A 21,424-nucleotide genomic window follows, 5' to 3' on the forward strand; every position below is an offset into this window, starting at 1 on the left:
TCCATTGCTCTTTTCATTATCTGCTTTTATTATGATAAATTGTATTACACACAGAGAGAAACACAAGCACACACATATTTAGTGTGTTTCTAGTGTAGGTTACCTTAGGAAAGCTTTTGAAGAGTAGCATCCAAGAGTCTGAGATAAATATGCATATCATGGCTTCATGTAATGTGTTTTGCTAAGCACCTATCTCAGAGGTGTTTCTGCATAGACCAGGGGTGGCCAATAAGGTGCCCTCCATCGTCCCTGATCATTGGCCATTCTGGCTGAGGGCTAAATTGTATTCAAAAACATCTGGAGAGCACTAGGTTGGCTACCCCTGGTTTGAACAAATAATCTCCTAAAAGTGGTGCGTGTGTCGCAGAGAGTAGCCCTGCCAGGAACCACAGGGGCAAAACCCTTCTAAATACATTTTTGCGTGGTCCTGTGACAAATCATGCATCAACAGAACAGTTAAATCATTGTAAACACAGAGCTGTTTGTCTCTCTGACATCTACTTTTGCTGAATCGTTCATTCAGATCCACTTTTTGTTAACCCCTTAGGCTTTCAGTTATGCCATTTATTTTAAGCCACACCAGCCTTGTTATCTATTTAGTATGGCAACTTAACATTAATCTGCATTGACAGACACACAATCCACATACAAAAGCTGTTGGCAGTTGAAGCTTATCTCAACAGCAATGGAATAACATGGTTCACTGGGTGGGTATCAGGAACAGGTCAGCAATAACGGTATTAGTGAAGTTAACTCCCTTTATTCAAAGAAAGAAGACTAGGCCTAGTGATCAGAGCAATTCTTCCCAGCAGATCTTTCCTGAATTAGGCAGTTGTGAGGAGTGAAAGTCCCCTGGTTCCTTCCGAATCAGTCTGAGGTTCCTTCAACTTGCTTATCATTGCTCTGCCCTCTTCATACCTCTTCATGTTCTAGAAGACCAGGGAGGAGGGTAGCAGCCCATCACAGGATGGGGAGACAGCCTGGCTTCCTCACTAGCCTAATTCACTGCTGCCTCTTGTCCCCCCCCCTCCTCTTCTGCCTTTGGTTCTTGACTGCTCTCTGCCACACACTCTTCCTGCCCACTAAACCCTGTTACCTCTTCAGCTGCCAACACCTCCTCTTCCCAGTGTGCTTAATCCTCTCCATCTGACCACATCATCGTCCCACCACCAATCTGAACCTTCCTCATTTCGAGTGAAGATTCCCTTGTGGGGTTCTCCAACTAGTGCCTCCCACCACTCCTCTGCATCTAGCCAGCCCATTACAACCCTCTATGGGCAAGACACCCCTGACAATGGTCTACCACAACTGAGGGCAGCAGGCTAGTTTAGGATGCACAAAGCAGGTCACAAGACACACACACAGGTCTATCCTTCATCAGCTTACCTCCCCACTGCCCCCTGCATCTCAACATTTGCCACCTAAGGTGGCAGGAAGCCTCCTACTATCTAATCAATGGAAGGGCCAGTTCTACTTTACTTCTGCCTCTGCTCCCTGTCGTTTATCTGGTTAATATCCACCCTATTACCTGATGACCTTTAAGTTTACATTTGGAAACCTCCAATTCTTGTGATGCTGAATAAGCCCATTGTACAAAGCTAAGGGGCACATTCATTACCTCAAGTCTACTGATACGTGAACCTCAGAAGGTTGTTCATGAGATAATGTGGACCTTGAGCTAAAAAGGTTCCTCAATTCTATTCTACCAAGTTAATAAACAATGTAGCAACCCAAGAGATATACCTTTCTTTTGTATTTTTTTTCTGAGGGAAAGTCTGTATTCATCCACCAGGAAGGGTTGAATTGATTGTGTGGTGGGTATTTTTTGGCATAGCTGAAAAAAACTCTGGTTGCCATAGCAAAAATATATGCTCATAGCATTACAGTAGCATATATGCTTGGCACTAGTGCACAACAGGAGTGGTGATCAATTGCCTTGGTAGAGTTTACCCCATGATTGCCCTTGTGACAGGGACTTAACTTTTTCTTGCCAACTTCTGTGTCCCCGCCCTCTATTAAATTTCCTTGGTTTTAAGCCCTCCAGGAGACACAACTGACAGAATCCTCTGTAGGTGGTTGAAGTTTTCTGTGGCTGGGTAAGTTACATTTCAACTTGCTTTCTCTCTTGTCTCCACTCTCCACAGTTAGCTGTCCTTTCTAGTTCTGACCCAACCTTTCATACCTCTGTAAAGTAGTACTCCCCCCGCCCTTGTAAGAGGAGGATTCAGAATATCAGTGTTTCTACAGCTCCACCTCTCAACGTTTTATGTTGGAATTTGTATTGGTGAAATAAGGAATCCTGCATATCCTCTGAAACAAGTTAATATTTAGCAAAGTCTGGGGGTATTCTCCTGGTGATAGAGAGGTTCTGGGGTGAGGCTGCCACAAATTAAACTCTCTGCTCCAAACTCCTCCATCATATAAGACTGTACCTTGAACCCTAGACTGTTCTTCAGACAGCATGCCAAGCCAAATTGGAATCTCTGCACCAGCTGAAGTTTTTGAATAGTGCATTAAGCCATCTAGTTGTGAGATTTGAAAGCCAAGAAATGCTTAAGGGATCTTACCATTACTGCCAGGATGAAGCTCTCTTCCTTTTCTAGAGTCTCAGGGTAGTTCCATACAGCAGTTTATTGTGGGCTCAATGCTGCTTGTGCATGGAAAGCTTGTAAAGTGTCTGCATTATATTATTGCCAAAATGCCACCCCATATTATTTCTGCATTTAATTTACATTTATTGTTTCAATGAAAAATCCAGTAACTGAATGAATAAAACAGCAACAGTAAATCTGGATTAAATGGAGAGGGGGAAATGGCATTGTATTTTGATGAAGATGATTGTGTGTGAATGCTGGGAGAAATTAACTAATAAATTATTTGAATCCATACTAAGATGCCATGAGGAAGTGCCCTCAGTCTCCCTTGAAGGGAACGACTTTGAAGTTGGGAATCAGATGATGTTTGGAGGGGGGAGTGTTCTTTACTGGGTTTTTGTGAAGTGATGAGGGGTCTTCTTTCATCACATCTATTTACATAAGCATTAAAAGCAAGGACAAGCCAGCTTTATGGGACATTTGACAGCTCTGTTGCTATAGGCTTTGAAAAGGTGCTATTTGTCTCACTATCTGCTCTGGAGAAGGAAAGATAAATGTGAACATTGCCACCTCATAAAAAGCCAGTAAATATCCACACCCAAAAGTGCCAAGCCACCTGAAATTGCCCTCCCTCCTGATCTTCAGAAGGGTTTTCACCCACACCCACTCCTAAAATCTCTTAAATTGGGTTAGACTGAAATTCAGCCCAGCCCAACTTATAACCCAGCAGCAGGTTCCTTCCTGCCCATTTGGCATCCAGTGCTATTTAGTAACAGGAGATGAGTGACTGAACGGTTTCCTCTTGTCTCACCAAGTAGCTGTTTGTTGCTCTAAAGTAACTGGAGAAAAGCAGAAGCAACAGGAAACAAGAGGTGCTTTTGTTCTCACTGTATTCAGGACCCCCCTGCTATTGCTTCCTCATTTTGAGCATCAGTAAAGAAGAGGAGATGAACATCTTTCCACCTAGGACGGTAAGTGATATCTACCTTACAATCAACAGTGCCTGATGGTTTCTGCTCCAAGCGAAAATAAGTTCTACTCAGTAACAGTCCTCTAATTCTAATGCATGCTAAGCTACAAGCAATAATGGGTTCGTCTGAACTTTTCTTTGCTGTGCCTCAAACATGGCAAGGGGAAGTTAGGACCAAAGCATCTCAGATTATCTAAGAAAGGGTGGGTCCATTTAGATATAATGCAGAATGATGTATTGAGAAGCTTGAAGGCTGAAGAGAGGGAAGCCAGATTCTCTCTCCCTCTTTTAATAATGCAAGAAAAAACAAAACTCTGCTATCTGGTCCAATGGATTAAGATTTCAATTCCAGGGAGATTATCTTGTCACTTGGGGGAAGGGACATAGTTCAGTGGTTGACCATCTGTATTGTATGTAGTAGCTTCCAGCTTCAATCTCTAGGGTCTCCAGGTAGGGCCGAGAAACTTTCCTGTCTGCAACTCTAGAGAGCCACTGGCCATCAGTGGAGACAATGCTGAAACTAGATAGTCCAATGGTCCAATTAAGTATAAAGTTCTGAATTGGACCATTGGAAGGAAGGAGGAAGTGCAGGGAATGTACAAGACGGCAGCTCACTAACACAAGACCAACTGATGTATCTGAACTAGCCCAGTTTGGTTTGACTTAATCCACTGATGAGACCGTTATACTGGCCTGAGAAACTAGAGCCACTGAAACAATTTCCGCAAGTGATGGTTTGGTTTTCATAGTCAAAAGATGGTGTCATTGCATTTCCTAGCATGAGAAACCTCCCCCCCCCCATTTCATTTCTCAGCAGGAAAAATCTGAAGTCCGGATCATTCAAACCCTCACACAGGGTGAACAAGCAGCTGTTGCTTCTAGAAAAGAAACGGTGAAGAAATGCCTTGCCAAGCTTGGGATTCCACATGATGTGGTAGGGTTTCATTTATTATTAGTAATAACAATTAATTATAATGATCAAACAGAAGCTTCATCAGGCTGTGTAAAACAAGTATGCTTTGGGTATTGAAAACACATACTTTATTTTTTCATTCCTTGATTAAACAGAGATTTGTTAAGTCCCCTCCCTTTTCTTCCACCAGGACAAAACCCCAAATATTGCTGTCCTGGGGTCAGGAGGAGGACTGAGGGCCATGATTGCCCTTTATGGGACATTGACGGAGCTGAAGAAATATGATCTCCTGGACTGTATTATGTACTTGGCTGGGGTATCAGGTTCAACCTGGTAAGTGAATGTAAATGGTTAATGAGAACAGCAAGCTGTGGCATGTGGTAGAAGCTGCAATCTCTGGCAGCAACACCTTATCACAACTGATAAAAATCTCTGTGCCATCAGCATTTACAAGATCAAACTCAGCCCATGGCAGCAAGGCAAAAGCAACATGCCTAACAAAGCTACATTTTTCACCGGGCTCAGTTGGTAATGACAAGAGGTTGTAATTCACATGTTAAATTACAGAAAAGACAGCTACCTCACAACACAGTCTCATTTTAGGCTCTATTCATGGGCAAAGGATCTTGGAAATGCAAAATATATAGTCTTCACAAATCATTTGTGCAAGACAAAGGGCACACACAATTCCCCACAAGAAAGAGTGGGTGGTGTTGGCATAGTGAATAAAATAGTTTTCACTATCCTGGCATATAGAGTCATTTTACAGAAACATCCTGCAACACAGAGAAATAATAAGGATGTCACATTGGTAAGCAATTATTACATCAAAGAATACCTTTTCTCATGCTCTGGTGCATACAGTGGTACCTTGGTTTGTCAACAGCCTAGTTTACGACCATTTTGGATTACGACCAATTCAAACCCGGAAGTGCGCGTCCTAGTTTGTGAACTTTTTTGGATTATGAGCTGGTTTTTTTTGGATTACGAACACCTTTTTTGGCCCCATTGGCAAAAGTGCGCCTTGGGTTACGACCTGTTTTGGTTTATAAATGGACCTCCAGAACGGATTATGGTCGTAAACCAAGGTACCACTGTATGTCTTGTCAGTGAATGGAGAGGAGTGTGATCACATGCATTGACTCTGATGTCTGACTTCTGCACACTGAACAGAATGGGCTTTATGTCAGTAGAGCTGGATACATGGAGGCTGGGGCTATGGCCAGTTGCCATGATATATGGTTTTATTGACTGTGTGGGACCAAAGGAACTTAGGGATTCTTCAACTGTTACTATATTGTACACTTACTCTTTATCACATATGAATGAACACTGTAGACTTGGAATTTTTAATCCCAGCTGATTGCAATGTAACTTCTTTTATCACTCATGAAAGTTCATTCAAGTGTGTGTCTGGTTGCATGTAAACTCCAAGCTGAAACTAAAAAGGAAGAGAGTTGTTAAAGCTTCTGACCTGCAGAGAACATTCTTCATTTGCTAGTCCTTCGAGTATTTTCAAAATTAGTAGGTAGTCGTGTTGGTCTGACACAGTCAAAATATATGAAAAAATTGCCCAGTAGCACCTTAGAGTAATGGACAGTTATATAGATAGATAAATAGAGAGATAGATGATAGGTAGATATAGATAGACGTGGGTGGCGCTGTGGGTTAAACCACAGAGCCTAGGACTTGCCGATCAGAAGGTTGGCAGTTCAAATCCCCACGATGGGGTGAGCTCCCATTGCTCAGTCCCAGCTCCTGCCAACCTAGCAGTTTGAAAGCACATCAAAGTGCAAGTAGATAAATAGGTGCCGCTCCGGCGGAAAGGTAAACAGTGTTTCCGTGCGCTGCTCTGGTTCTCCAGAAGCGGCTTAGTCATGCTGGCCACATGACCCGGAAGCTGTACGCTGGCTCCCTCAGCCAATAAAGCGAGATGAGCACCGCAGCCCCAGAGTCGGTCATGACTGGACCTAATGGTCAGGGGTCCCTTTACCTTATATATATTTCAAAATAGGATTGTGTCTGAAATCCATTGCTCCTTCACATTGTTTCAAACATATTGTTGCATGTCAATCCAATCTCTGAGAGGTAGAAAATCCCAGGGATTCCAGAAGCTTATTATTCAGGGTTTGCGTTTCCTTTGGAATGAGGTACAGTCGAAACTGTGGTGTCTTTAGCATATATGGTTTATTCACACACACATATATAACCATCCCTCACAATGGAGGGGTTTACAGCATTGACATCCCCAAATGGGTCTTGCTTCTCCCATAGCTGCAGCCTTCTATTCCAACAGAAATCAGGCATGGGTCTATCTCTCCCAGCTGCCAAGCTTCTAGCACACATCACTCAAGTCTCAACTCTGCCTTTATCTTTCTATGTACCGGCAGGTTGAGGAAGGGGCCCCCACCCATTTGTTATCTGACCCAGAGCCACTTTTTTGTTATCTTAATGGCTCATACTTAGAGGGCCATTACCTCACCAGGAAGCTAGCCTGCCTAGTCCAGGAATTGAATCCATGCTGGATCCAGGAATTAGACGGGGCCCCTAGATATACAGCCTACATCCCCTCCACAAACTCATCATAATATTTATATTGTTCCATGAAAAGGTGCATGTCAGCTCTCTACAAAAATGAAGACTGGGCTGAAAAAGTAGAGGCCTTGGAAAAACTTCAGAAGGAAACACTTGTAAATGGCAAATGGGATTTGAAGAAGGCAACAGAAGCTGCATTGGAGGCCTCAAAAGATGAACATTACTCCTTGACTGATTTCTGGTCCTATTTTATTGTGTATAAAATGCTAAAGGAGGTAGGTGGAGATTTTTTAAAAAGGTTTTTTTAAAACCACATGAGACCTAAACTGAACAAGAATATAAAGAAAGTTAGCAGTTACCAAAAGTGACCAGGACAGTATTTTCCCCCTCAAGGCCCTACCATTATCTCTTATATATCATATGAAACATATAAATCCATTCATATATTCAGAAGCATTAAAATTAGGTAGGTAATTTTGTTTTCATCTCTGGATTATTATGTGGTATAGTGTTGTCTGGAGCTAGACAGGAAGGGTTTGAAGAAGAGATTTTGCCTGCAAGTTGGCCAACCATGATCTGATGCACCCCTGGGAAGAAAGAATGAGAGTCATAGAATCATAGAATCATAGAGTTGGAAGAGACCACAAGGGTCATCGAGTCCAACCCCTTGCCAAGCAGGAAACACCATCAGAGCACTCCTGACATATGGTTGTCAAGCCTCTGCTTAAAGACCTCCAAAGAAGGAGACTCCACCACACTCCTTGGCAGCAAATTCCACTGTCGAACAGCTCTTACTGTCAGGAAGTTCTTCCTAATGTTTAGGTGGAATCTTCTTTCTTGTAGTTTGGATCCATTGCTCCGTGTCCGCTTCTCTGGAGCAGCAGAAAACAACCTTTCTCCCTCCTCTATGTGACAAGTGTGGGTTGGTGTCAGGAACCACTGACCACTTCCCTATGTGGCAATCAGTGTCATTATAGCTTCTTAATCTAGAACCATGTGGATTCACTCTCTACTCAGAGTGGCCAGCAACCTTATAAAAATTATTCAGCATTTTAATGCAGATTTCTCCTAATAAACACACGTTTGTATGCAGTTTTGACTAATGCATACATTTTTGCAAGAAATGCATCCTAATACCATGCATTCTGCATGATATTTTCACTTATATATATTCATTTTTATGCACACTTCTACCTAATATATGCATTTTTGTGAACATTTGTTATCGAAGAGGTGCATTGCAAAATTCGGACAAGTGTGAATTTTGTGTGTGTGGTTTGGTTCTCAACTTGCACTCAGAAAATGCAGATTTGATCAATTCGTCTTCAAATGCAAACCGAATCAAATTTCTCCCCCTGAATGTTACACACAAGTAAACCCTGACAGTTGGGGAACATGTAGAGTAGTAAATTCAGTTAACTAAACCCATGTATTTTCAGCTTGATGAACGCAACTTGACTGAACACAAGAGAGCATGTGAGAATGGGAAAAATCCTTATCCCATCTATGCAGCTGTGGACAAGCACAGATACGAAGGACACCACGTAGGTAATAACATGACGATATCATTTTCTCTTATTATTTTCTCCCATCCTTTGGTATCATTCACTAAGGCCTTTCTCCACATGCCTCCCCCTACAGTGTTAGCCAGATGGCTACCAGTGAGTGCCAAAACTCTGCCAGCTTACCCAGGACCACATCAGATTTGACTTTAAAATGAGCTGATCCATCTCCCTCCCTGCCAAAATAAAGAAGTCAATCAATCAATCAAGACTAGCAGCAAAACCAATTCAAATTTTCCAGAGGGCAGCTCTTCAATATACCAGCATGGGCAAAGCAATCAAGATGACCTTGTCTGTGAGGTTACATTGAAGAGCTCTCCCTGGGGAAACTGAGAATGGTTACCAGAATCCCTAGCATCATCATGGGAGAGGGACGACTTTGCAGCCCCAAGGGTTACACTCTGATTGCTGGGTATTTCTGTGGGTAAAACTACCCACCCTGATACTGAAACAGAGATTAGCAAGTTCATCTGAGCAATTGGATATTAGCATGTCCCTGCTTGCCCAAAGAATTTCATGGTTATTGCTGACTTCCTTTCAACTTCACTTCAAAATCCCTCCAAGTGTTTCCCCTGCACAGGGCCTTCCAAATCACTTTGCATTCTGTTTTAGATGGAATTTCTTGGCAGCTCTTTCTTTGCTGATTTGTTCCCCATTCATTTGTCTTCTGGGCATTCTGTTCTCATTAGCACTTTGGGATTTTCTTCTCATCTCTCTCTCTCTAACTTTCTTTTATCTTCTTTCCTCCCAGGCAGCTGGTTTGAATTTACCCCACACGATGCAGGGGCTCCTGGCGTAGGTGGGGGTCACAGTACAGCAGGATATGTCGAAACCAAACTCTTTGGGAGTCTGTTTAGAAATGGAGAACTAAGCAAGAAGAAAAAGGAGAAAGATATTACCTACCTTCAAGGTTTGCCAACCTAGTTTTGCTTATTTGAAGCCTGTCATTCTCAGAATGCCAAGTAGAATAATCTCCTCTGAACCAGTGGTGGCTGGAACAGGTGGGGTGGAGGGCAGGGGCACCAGCTGTAAATGAAGCTAGACCCAATGACAGTCAGGACTACCACCCAATTGGTGGCAAGACAGAAGGAGCTGGGGGCAGGTTGAGTATAGTTTGAGGTTGATGGACAGTGCTCCATTCATTCTAATGGACCAGCCTCCTCTGCTCTGAAGGTATTCTAAAGATGCACAAGAAGCAACTTCACATCAAGTCCATTTGGCTTCATGCTGTTTCAGCTCAGTACTATCTCTTCTAGCAATCTGGGCCCCAGACATCACAGGCTTACAACTCCCATTATCCCCCAACATTGCCTATGCTTATTTTGGCTAGTGGCTAGTGAGAGTTCTTTCTGTGATGATCTGGATGGTCAGAGGTTTCCCATCCCTGGTTTATACTGATTGGCTACAGCTCGCCAACATTTCAGACAGGAGTCTTTCCACATTCAGCCTTACCTGGAGACAGCAAGGATTGAAATTGGGATAGTCTGCATGCAAAACATGTGCCATGGCCCTTCCTCTCTTTTTGCAAGATCAAAGAATAGAGTGGGTGTGTGATCAGTTGAGAGGTTTAGCAGTGGAATTCTATCCATGCTTACTCAGAAGTGAGTTCATCTGGAACTTGCTAGGGACTGTGTTTAGAACTGCAGCCTTAACATGCATATTTACAACACTGGAGTGTTGAAACCATCTAGATTTATGGGGTACATAAGAGGAGTTCATGCAGCAACATGTCCTGGAGCAGTCAAGATGGGAAAATGTATAACCAAGGAGACTATGATGTGTGCATTGCTATCTTTATAATTTTTCAAAGGATGGAGCCATTTCAAACATGGCTAGTTAAATGCTATATGAGCTTTAAACATCAGGTTTGGACATTTACTTACACCAAAGACCAGTGCTTTTTTTCTGGGGGGAAGCTGGGGTACGCATACGCCTAAACATTTTGTGAATCTAAGTTTGGCTCCATTGAGGGGCAGTATTTCAATATGAGTAGGAAAATTAGAGTACCCCTAAACATTTTTATAGGGGGAAAAAGACTGCCAAAGACTGTTAAAAAGCCATCTCTTCCTGATTTTCAGGTTTATGGGGAAGTGCTCTTGCAAGCGAGAGAGAAATTAAGAAGGAAATCCTTGGTAAGTTGCTACATTTTTGCCTCTGTTTCTCAACAAAGCAAAATTCTTCATTGTGACTCAACACATTTCTGAGTTAAGAGCTCCTTGTTCATGAGCTATAGACAGAAACAGACAACAATAGTGCTATGATTCTTTAAAACACATCTTAAGTTGCATGCATGCTGTGGAAAGTCTTCATGGTCCAAAAATCTTTAAAACACATGACAAAAAATAGCTTTCCTGAATGCTTATACCCTTTTTATATTGTAAGCCACCCCTATGATCCTTGGATGAAGGGTGGTATTGATTATTAATTAATTATAATAAAACCCATGTCAGACTCTTAAAAGATCCAGTGATGATGAAACAGCATTTACCAGACACTAAACTCAGACCTTAGCCATGAAATCACAAAAATCTATTTGTTCTCCTTGAACAACACACATAATTTATCTTAAATGTAAACATAGGGTGGTATGCAACTAAATAGATCCACTAGCACAAGGATTTCTGCTTGCTCCCTTCCCTGCTCCCTCTCCAAATGCACTCTGGCCAGAACAGATATATTGGGGCATAGGGAGTATGCAGGGATAGAAGAGTTGACAGAAATTCCTTTGCACAGCCAAAAGTCCGTGTACTAGCAGATCTATTTCACTAGATGCCTCCCAAGCACCTACTTTTGAGGCTCGCTGGGTTCTGGGAGATGGAGGGCCTGGAATGCTTTCTAATGACAACGTGTCAGCTAGGTGTTGTTCCAGCTGTCCCATGATTTCCCAGCTTTCCACCTCATCTGCCTCTGAGCTCAACCCCCTTTTGTAAATCTATACCATCTTCCTCCTCCCTGGAAGGGTCAGGATGGGGAGGCGGTCTCCACCATTCATCCTCCTCTGCCCAGTCCCTGACGTCTTGTAGTAAAGCTACTCTGGTCTCCTTTGGGAGGAAGTGCAGGGCAGAATTTTAATAATATATTCAATGAAACAATGATACATATGAGAAAGTAAGCCTTACATGTGTGTTAACATAGGGATTTGTCTTTCAAGGTTCTTTACTGGATTTGCTAAAAAAGGACAAAGAAGCTTATTTTAAAGCCCGTGAATTGAATCCAGGTAACTCACATTTCCTTCCATCAGTTTTCTTTCCTCATCTTTATGAGGAAAGTCATTGCCATAAACCAGGGGTGGACCATATTTTGAGGGCCAAAGAATGACATTCTCTTTGGGTAAAATGGGTGGTGGTGGTGACACACTTTCTCCCACTGTCACCACACAGAGGGAGAGCAACAAACCAGGAAACACAGAGAGACAACAACGGGCACCTTTTTGTTTCTCTCTAACCCATCTCCTTTCTTTTCCTCCCATTCTTTCACATCCCTGTACAGATACCTATTCACCCACACTCATTCCTACAATTACCTTCTCCTGGGATTTCTGGTGTTCTATGGACTTGTGCCTTCAGACAATTTGGAAGCTTCCCACGGATTATGAACAACTTGCACTTCTTTCTTCCGTACACACCAGAAAGTCCCTGTTACCAAGCAGTATAAGCAGATCTTTGTGAAACTTTAGGCTAAGTACAGGTTACAGTAGTGGCTTGCAACTGCCTCAACAGTTTGGGTTCAGGAAAGTATATCTGTCTTTGAGATCTCCTCAGGAGTGGTCCTCCCTTTTAAGCAGAGCGATTTTGGGTGTAATGAAAAAAAACACGCCAGAAAATTGTTAGTTATGCTTATTATAGGCTTGCTCCCAAGAAGGGGTGCTTGAGAGATTTTTGTTCCTCAGGTGCCAAACTGACTTTGTCAGCTTTGCATGTCACTTGTTGTTCTATCCAAGGGAGAAATACATATTGGGCTGGTCTTGGATCTTATTGACCTATGCAGTTCTTAGGAAATGTTAAAGGCAAAGAATGAAAAGGAGGTCATCCATTCCCCACAAAGTTCTGTTGTGTTTATGAGGTGGAGGGATAGCAGTTGCTGGACATCTGAATGAAATGACCACTGTAAAAAGCTCATTTGGAATAAATAGAGAGCAGGCCGGCCTTTGTAACCAACTTTCCTGTTGTGTTTCATTCTCAAGAGTACCAGGCACTTAGTTTTCTTTGCAAGGCTTATGAGTATATTTTGGAGTTGCAACTGTCTATATTAGATGCTTCAGCAGCAGCAGCAACTGGATTTTTTGACCTTTTAGAGAACCTCCTGAAAGGTAAGTGATTTCTAAGCAACGTATTTTCTTCCTTTTGAAAGCAGTATGGTGCTTTGTGAATAAATTGATGGGCACTAGTTCAGAGTAAGCTGTCTGGAATTAAGGAATCTGTTAGATATGCCCATTAACTTTTTAATTTTCTTTATTATTATTATTATTGTCCATCAAAATTCAAGTTTGCCAAAATATAATTACAACAAAAAGTGTGGGGAAGAGAAATGTTAATGTTATAACTAAGTATGCCTTAAATAAAAACAGATTGCAAGAAAAGCAACAATGCTACTTTCCAAACAGAATATATACCATTACTTAAGAGACTTACAACATCCCTAAAAGTATACTTAAACTTGCGGTTTCCCGTTGCACCATTATGTTATGATCATGCTCTACTTTTCTACAAAGCAATTATGAGGCTGTCCTCCTTCTCTTACTCTGAGAAGAGTTATTAATATTATCATATTTATATATTTCCCAAGTTTTGATCATCCATTTTTCCACAGTCCTTCCTTATATCATAGAATCATATATATATATATATATATATATATATATATATATATATATATGTTATTGCAGTTTTTAATACAGGTAGCTGTCCATTAGGAGTAAATCACCCATTCTTTTCCCTTTGTTGCTTAGTTTTTCATCCTGCTTTTATTCACCATGCCTCTCTATTTTCTGTGAAGTCCATAGTACCAGCAAAAGCTATAAGGCGCTCAAAGAGATGCGTCAGTCCTGGACGACAGCAGATGAAAAGGCAAAAGAGGAAGCATGTTTGAAACTGTGGGAAGCTTTGCATGATGATTTTGGAGGCAAGTACCATAGTGCTCATATATTGCCTTCTAACAGTGACTCGCTACAAAGTTAGGGAATCGGGTTTTGGTAATATAATATATGTTGGTGCTCACTTTATTATTTGTGTAATAATTATCCTAATAGCAAACTCAAGTGACAAGTGCTAACACTATTGCACCCAAACAACAGCCACTTAAAAGAGAGAGAGAGATACCAGTATGGAGTGTGCAACAAATACACATGTATACAAGCATGCACATTTGTGTGTGTGTGTGTGTGTGTGCGCACACACATACAAACACACACATTTTGTTAATTTTTAACAAAACTACTAATTGGGAACCCTCCCCCCAAAGGCCTGATGAATACTGAGCATGTTCAGTAGCTGCAGAATGTACAGTAACAGTCTGAAAAGAGAAATGGAATACAAGGGGAGTGGAAAGGCCTCATAAAAGAGAATGGCTGGAACCCAGGACCACTCTTTTAGGGTTGAGAATAGACTTCAGCATCCATACCTGTTGCTTATGCTTAGAAGTGAACTTCCTACTCCACATGAAAAGTGTTTCGTTTTTTTAAATCCCAGAGAAACCCTGAGCCAATTCAAAGGCTCAGAAATGTGTCATTCTGCCAGACATGTGATGACCTCTCCTGTCACACAAACTTATCACTGGAAATCAAGGATGGTGGATGTTTGTAAGCTTTTACAATGCTTGTCTGACAACCACAATTTTGGAGCTAGGTGGGGCTGGGGGTGTTAAGCGGGTGTAATTTGGATTTTCTCCAATAAACCACACAGTTTCCTAATTAGAGGGTCATGGATCAGCTTATTTTTAAGCCAACTAGCAAATGTTGCAGGGACGGGACATTGTTCAACTTTTTAGAGAGTGAGCCCCTTTCAATGAAATGGAAGTTACTTTTGAGTAGGGATGGAGGAGGAATTCAGTTCACTTTGCAATTAAAGTTGAACATGTCAAATTCACAGAAGAGTGCATATATTGGTGAAATTAACAGCCATATTGCTTTTCTTCTAACACCCCCACTCCCAAAAAATGTGTCCATGGGAATTTAAGAAGCTTAAGCTATGTCTTATCTCCCTGCGGTATCTTCAAGCTGCTTGTTGAGATGGTCTATACAGTGGTACCTCGGGTTAAGAACTTAATTCATTGTGGAGGTCTGTTCTTAACCTGAAACTATTCTTAACCTGAAGCACCACTTTGGCTAATGGAGCCTCTCACTGCCCCTGCACGATTTCTGTTCTCATCCTGAAGCAAAGTTCTTAACCCAAGGTACTATTTCTGGGTTAGCGGAGTCTGTAACCTGAAGCGCATGTAACCTGAAGTACCACTGTAGTTCTCAAATGGTTGTTTTTCTTCTGAAAACAGGAGTTATAAAAGTGATTTCTATCAGCCCTTTTCAAGCCATTAAAAGTAAGTAATTGCTTTTTTATTTGCATTGCCTTTCTATTCTCTGTAGCCAGTGCCATTTAGAGGATAGACATAGAGTTAGATTTGGATCTTTAATGCCTGAATAAAGCCCCATTTTAGACTCATTGAGTTGAACCCAAAGAACTATGAACAGAAAGTGGTCAGGGATGATGGGAATTGTAGTCCCAAAACATCTGGAGGGCTGGGTGTGCCTATGCCTGTTCTATTTCATTACCATTGTGTTGAAACAGGAAATGTGTTGCATAAAATCTCATGTCAACATGGAAGTGGACCTTCTTGGTAGTAGCACCCTTCCTTTGTAATGCCTTGTCCTGGATAGTTTGAGAGGTGAAATAGTAATGAGCTTTATATGTCTCTTTGAATGGTGTATTTTTAAAAACCCACTTGTTATATGTATTTTTAGAAACTGAACAATAAGAAATCCTCATAAACTTCAACCCCCCCAAGAAACATTCAATGGATATATAATGTAAATTATATAGTTAAACATGAAGTTTGTAAGTAGCTTAGAATTGAATGTACTCTCTGTTTTAGCAGATTGTCCCAATGTGAGCCATGGGTGGTGAGAGGGCAGCATTGCTCTTTCCATTGAATTCAATAATAAGTACCATACAGTTTCAAAATCACATTTCGTATTTGTGTTCCTGAACACTCTAAGGTGCTTTGTTAGTTTCTCCATAAGGGATATGTCCTTTATTCTGTCCCACCATGCCTCTGGAATTAAATTATTTGCTGCTTCGCAATGTTGTGTATTTCTATTTCTAGCTGCAAACAATGATTAATAGGTCCTTAATGAATAAATTCTTATTGTCATCTAGATTCAGATTTAATAAAGCTAGCCTTGGATCAGGTTGTATCACCTGATCCAAGGCTTCAAAGATTATTTCCCAAAATAATTGAAAGGTGTATGGTTTATCCAATCTTTTGTGTACTATTGGCTTCAGTGTGAACTGTTCAGTTTTATTTGTTTATATAGTTTTGTTCTGCTTTTGTTTGGTTTTCAGGAAGCCTTATCGAATGCTATTGTATTGTTATTTATTTATGTGGCATTCTTAGCTCTGAATCTCATTTAATTTAGACTGGATCATGCTCATCCACAAAACCAATGTATGTATTCTGAAGTGGACTTGGGGAAGCACCGATAACTTCTTTCACAACGACCGTAAGATTGTTTTGCAATCACATTCATGATAGTTTACTTATAATTGTAAGTTTTTATATTTTACAGCAGAATCTCAGTTTTTGAATGTAAACCATTCCGGAAGACCGTTTGACTTCCAAAACGTTCGAAAACTGAAGCGTGCATTTCCGGAAGCAATTACTCAATTTGGAAAACTCAATATGGAAGCCGTGTGGCACGTTCGGCTTCCAAAAAGCTTTCAAAAACTGAAGCATTTACTTCCGGGTTTTCAATGTCCGGAAGCCGAAACGTTCGACTTCTGAGACACTCGAGAGCCGAGCTACCACTGTACTGCATGATTCGGACTGTGACTGCCACATCATCATGCCATGGGGATACTGTCGAATAGGGATAAGTTTAGAGATGGGGCAAGGATTTGGACTAGGGATGGTCAACTATTGGTTGACTTTTCATGGAAAGAATCAAGTAGTGATGGCCGTGTCCCCTCCCCTAAGGACAAATTATCTCACTCTGCAGAAGGGGATGGGTCACACCTATTAGAGGGGCTCGTTGTGAGACAGCTTCCTATGTTATGCGTTCCTGCTCCTAAGAGAGTCAGCTAGCAAACAGCAGTTAAAAGTAAAATACTACTTCCAACTCTTTTCCAAATAAAACCTTTCATTTAAAGTAAAAAAGGGGAGACCTGGTAAAGTAATTCTTGAATTGGTAGATTCAGCTAACAAGTCATAGAGCCAAACCTTCTCTTTTCCACTAGCATTTTCCATTAATGGAGAACTTGGAGGTGCATGTGGCAGCTTTAGATATATTTCAAATTAAGAAGGGGAAAAAATGGAAATCCTCAGGAACAGTATGCTTCACCTTGGAACACACTGGAACAGAGTTGTCTTGGGGCTATTTGACTCATATTTGTATCCCAACTGATCTTTCTCCAGAGCTTTATTAATAATCAATCACCAATAAGTTTGTGTTGGTTCAAACATTTACACTGAAATTTTGTGTGATGTTATGTTCTTAGCTGATGTTAAAGTCCCAGCGCTAAAAGGGAAAGATGTCGTGTCCCTGATTGATGCTGGCCTGGCAATAAATACTGCTTACCCGCTTATTCTCTACCCTGAGAGAAATGTGAAGCTGATCCTGTCTTTTGACTTCAGTTCTGGGGACCCTTTTGAGGTAATTCATTTTATGAAAGGGACACACAGATAGGCATACAAGGCTAAAATAATGTCTCCCTTTCTAATTTTTCATGGCAACAGGAATTCAGATGATGAAGTGAAACCTTGTAATGGATGTGACTAACTTAGGACCATTAAATTCAGTGAGACTACTCTGAATTTAACTTAGTTGGATACAAATCTTTGACTCATTTCCTGACCAATCAATTGTTGTCAGAAACTCCCCTCTCTCTGTGAAATAACTATGATACAACCTCTTCTCAAGCATTATCCCAGTTTTCCATAGATGACACTGCTTGGGAATATCCGCTCACCTGGGACTCTGGGTGGGCAGCTGTTGCAGCATGGCACAGCCATGGTGGGTCCAGGAGACTGCCATATTCTAGTGGCTGGAGGAGGTGACGGCTGGCACTGCCCACCTCCAGCTACGTCGGGCACTCAGGTAAAGGTGGGCAGTGCTCGCTTGGCCAACCAAAGGCAGGAGCTTAGGGGCTGCAATCAGCCTGCCCCCAGCCTATTTAAGGGGGCAGACAGGTGTTGGCTGCCCTCATGGCTGACTGGGACAGATCAAGTGGCAAATGAAGCATTGGGCTGGATCCTTAGTCACAGGGGTACCCCGTTAGAGGGGTTTAGGGGGGCTGACTTTGTCTGGGATACCACTGGGGGACCAATGGGCCAATGCACCACTATAAATGGCAGCCTGTGTGGGGTCATAGCATCCAATCCATGTTGTGGGTCACTCCCCAGGACAAGTTTGACCCCATCAGGTTCCTTTCTGGTAGCAGGCAGGCTGCCTGATGCAGGATACATGCCCAATGCCTTAGCCAAACCTACTCTTTTCTGTAATCAATAAACCTGTGGCCTAATTCAACTCAATACCAGTTTCTGGTGCAATTCTTCTCCCCCCATTCACCTGCTGCAGCCATTATGCTCCTGTGCTGTCAAGTATCAATGTATGTAACACTGAGAATCTGATGTTAACAGAGCATTGGAGGAGGGAGCAATGTTACATCACTTCTCAAGTTGCTGAGGTAATGTTAGAAAAAAAGGATGTTTAGGAAAGAGACATATAGAAGCTTAGTGGCAGAACACCATTTTTCATGCAAAACACCCCAGGGACAACCCCTTGCATCTTCTGGTAGAGCTGAGAAAGATTCCATGCCTTAAATCCTAGATATTGCCAAGAGGTGAAGACAATACTGAGCTAGATGCGCTGTTGCTCTGCCTTGATAAAAGCCAGCTTCCTATGTTCCTCTGAGCCCCTAAAAGCAACACAGGAAGCAAAGTGGCAGCTATTTTTCCAAGTGGATTTGTCAATGCATTAAATAGTTTTCTCTTCCTTTTGGCACAGACCATCACAAAAGCTGCAGACTACTGCAAAGTCAATGGAATCAAATTTCCCAAGATAGATGAGAAAGATCAGCAAGAGAAAGATAACCCGTTGGATTGCTATATCTTCAAAGGAGAAGGCCTAACTATCATGCATTTCCCACTATTCAACAGAGTCAACTGCCCAGGTAACTTGAGAATGGGGCTCATTTGGTGTTTTTTGTTTTGTTTTTAATGATCAGAGATTAAAATGATTGAGAAGTAAGAATCCAGTGGGTCATTTCCTCCCAACATTAAATTGCTCTGGTAGCACATTCACCTTCATGTTTAAACTCATCTTCCATATTTCCTTTCTTTCTGAGACATTTTCCCTTTTCCTGACTGGTGAACATTGCCTTCCTTAAGGTTCCTTTCTCCATATCAGATAAATCCTACTGGGGCCTCATTAAACATCCCTGCCACATACATTCCAACATTTCACAACTGAAAATAGGGACAGACCTCAAAGCCTCTATTCACAAGCCACCCAATTGCACATTGTTCTATGCAGTCTATGTTCGTCTTTCACCTCCCATTCTAGTAAGGTTCCATACATCCTAGATATTACTTTTATCTTGTTTGGTATTAATTTTCTTTCCAATAAATGCAATATTCTTAAACTCATCAGTAATGGGTTACTTTATAGTCACCCTCCAATGTGTCTGTTTTTTCAGGTAAAATTGAAGAATACGCTTCAACGTTTAAAACCTTCAAGTTGAAGTATTCGGATGAAGAAATTGAAAAGTTACTCACTGCAGCAAAGATGAATGTAGCAAATAATCATCAAAAGATTCTGGGTGAGATCAAGGATATTATGGGTTCTCCTCAAAGGCCTTAATCAAATGTTATAGGCCTTCTAACTTGTGAAGAGCCTCAAAGAGCTGGCTCTCCTATGAGATTTTGTTTGTTTGGAGAACTTAAAATCACTTTTGGGTATTGGTTGGGTGCAAAACTGTAATGTCTGCATTAAATATAAAACATATGCTCAGGAAGAATTCCTTTCCTTTTTGAATGTGTGTTTCAAGCATTGTCTGTTTATACATAGGTGATTCTCTGCTTCAAGATTGTGGAACTTTGACCCTCCAGATGTTGTTTGGACCGCAACTTCCAGCATATCTGATCATTGGTCATGCAAGCTGAGGCTGATCAGAGTTGGAGTCCAACAACATCTGGAGGGCCACAGGTTCATCATGCCTGGTCTAGATGGTACAGTACTAATAATGAAAAATATAGCAATGATTATGATAAAAAATAACATGTATAATACCATCAGCGAAACAAGTTCATATTGCATATCATTGTAGATATAACACTCTCTGGATAATGTGTTATATGGATTAAATTGAATGACTATGGTCCAAGGAACTCTCTCCCTTCTATTTTTTGTTTATGAGGTTCTTTTAATTGTTCTGTATATTACACAGCTTTCTACATGGTGTAGTACTAAGAGTGATAAGTATAAGGCAAGATTCAGATTAAGTTACTTCAGTCCCACTGAAGTTGCAGCTAACTTGTCCCATTGATTTCTGTTGGAGAAGAGCACATAGGGAGCTGCCTAATTCTGTGTCAAATCATTGGTCCATTTTTGCTCAGTGTTGGCTATACTGACTGACACTGACTGTCCAAGATTTCAGACCAGGATCTCTCCCAGCCCTTCCTGGAACTGTTTCATATGTTGTCAGATTGAACCTGCAGGCAACATGCATGCTCTTCCACCCCCAATTAAATCTATCACAAATATGTGATTTACAAGGGAAGTTTTGCAAAGGAAAACAATCTCACTGGACTCCACAGCTTCTCAAGAAAATAAGCCCTCTCTGAAAGATGAGACATCCAGTCAAAGTATGAATAAAACAAAGAAACAAAATAAGATCAATGTAATGAATGTAATATGTAGAATGTAATTAATCTAATAAAGATAGCACCTAAATGTTCTTTCATATGTTGTCAGATTTTATTGGTAAGTACAAGGTTTTGAAAGGGAAGTGCTGGTAGTATTGCCACGCTGCCAAAGGGCTAAGAGCTGCACCTCATCCTTACTTTTGTATTAGGAGCTCACTCTGTGTGAATCTGTGGATAGAGCTAGACAGAGACAAAAGTGGACAGATCACTAGATGAGGCTCATGTATTTTTTCGGTAGAATACATTACAGCCGCACAGAAGTCAGAGGTTTGTACACCAAGATTTCAACTTATGCTCACATTTCTTATGTGATCCCAACCTTACATTCAGGCTTATTTCCAGAGGCAAAAATCCAGACAAAAGAAGTTGACATTTTCCCCCCAAGCACCACCCTCTGTCCCCGACCAGAGAGAAACGAGCGCAGCCATTGATGGACTGTGTCCTGAATCCCCACGTCGGCAAGATGGTGGTCCAGGAGTTCATGATCGACCATGTCGAAGGCTGCTGACAGGTCTAGAAGAATCAGCAGCCCCGACCCGCCTCGATCCAGTTGCCTGCGGAGATCATCTGTTAGGGCGACCAGAGCCGTCTCGGTCCCATGACCAGCACGGAAGCCGGACTGGAATTGATCCAGAGCCGATGTTTCATCCAGAAACTCGCCAAGCTGTTCAGCAACCGCTCTCTCAATCACCTTACCCAGGAATAGAAGATTCGAAAC

At 41.6% G+C, this 21,424-nt stretch overlaps 1 protein-coding gene across 2 annotated transcripts; it reads left to right on the forward strand.

The window, feature by feature from the left end:
* The first annotated feature begins 3,294 nt into the window (after positions 1-3,294).
* LOC310663331 (cytosolic phospholipase A2 gamma-like) lies at positions 3,295-20,738 on the forward strand. 2 transcript variants are annotated; one of them, XM_083411115.1, is made up of 15 exons: positions 3,295-3,565; positions 4,379-4,498; positions 4,668-4,810; positions 7,089-7,287; positions 8,452-8,560; positions 9,326-9,484; positions 10,653-10,706; positions 11,726-11,791; positions 12,758-12,883; positions 13,570-13,695; positions 15,061-15,105; positions 16,202-16,285; positions 17,280-17,434; positions 18,788-18,953; positions 19,479-20,738. In XM_083411115.1, the coding sequence occupies exons 1-15, from the start codon at positions 3,542-3,544 to the stop codon at positions 19,640-19,642; spliced, it is 1,740 nt and encodes a 579-aa protein (XP_083267241.1). In that variant the 5' UTR covers positions 3,295-3,541; the 3' UTR covers positions 19,643-20,738. The 2 variants fall into 2 exon arrangements, with proteins under 2 accessions (XP_083267241.1, XP_083267242.1); XM_083411116.1 differs by having other exon boundaries at positions 4,382-4,498.
* Positions 20,739-21,424: the final 686 nt, after the last annotated feature.

Source organism: Podarcis tiliguerta (genome assembly GCF_965153285.1).
Source record: "Podarcis tiliguerta genome assembly, chromosome: 13".
Classification (NCBI taxonomy): Eukaryota; Metazoa; Chordata; class Lepidosauria; order Squamata; family Lacertidae; genus Podarcis; species Podarcis tiliguerta.

Excerpts from the sequence above, each read along its gene's own strand:
- LOC310663331 (XM_083411115.1), top strand. The coding sequence starts at position 3,542 with ATGAACATCTTTCCACCTAGGACG. Across the intron at positions 10,707-11,725 it reads AATTAAGAAGGAAATCCTTG|GTTCTTTACTGGATTTGCTA; the intron begins GTAAGTTGCTAC and ends TTGTCTTTCAAG. Across the intron at positions 13,696-15,060 it reads TTTGCATGATGATTTTGGAG|GAGTTATAAAAGTGATTTCT; the intron begins GCAAGTACCATA and ends TTCTGAAAACAG.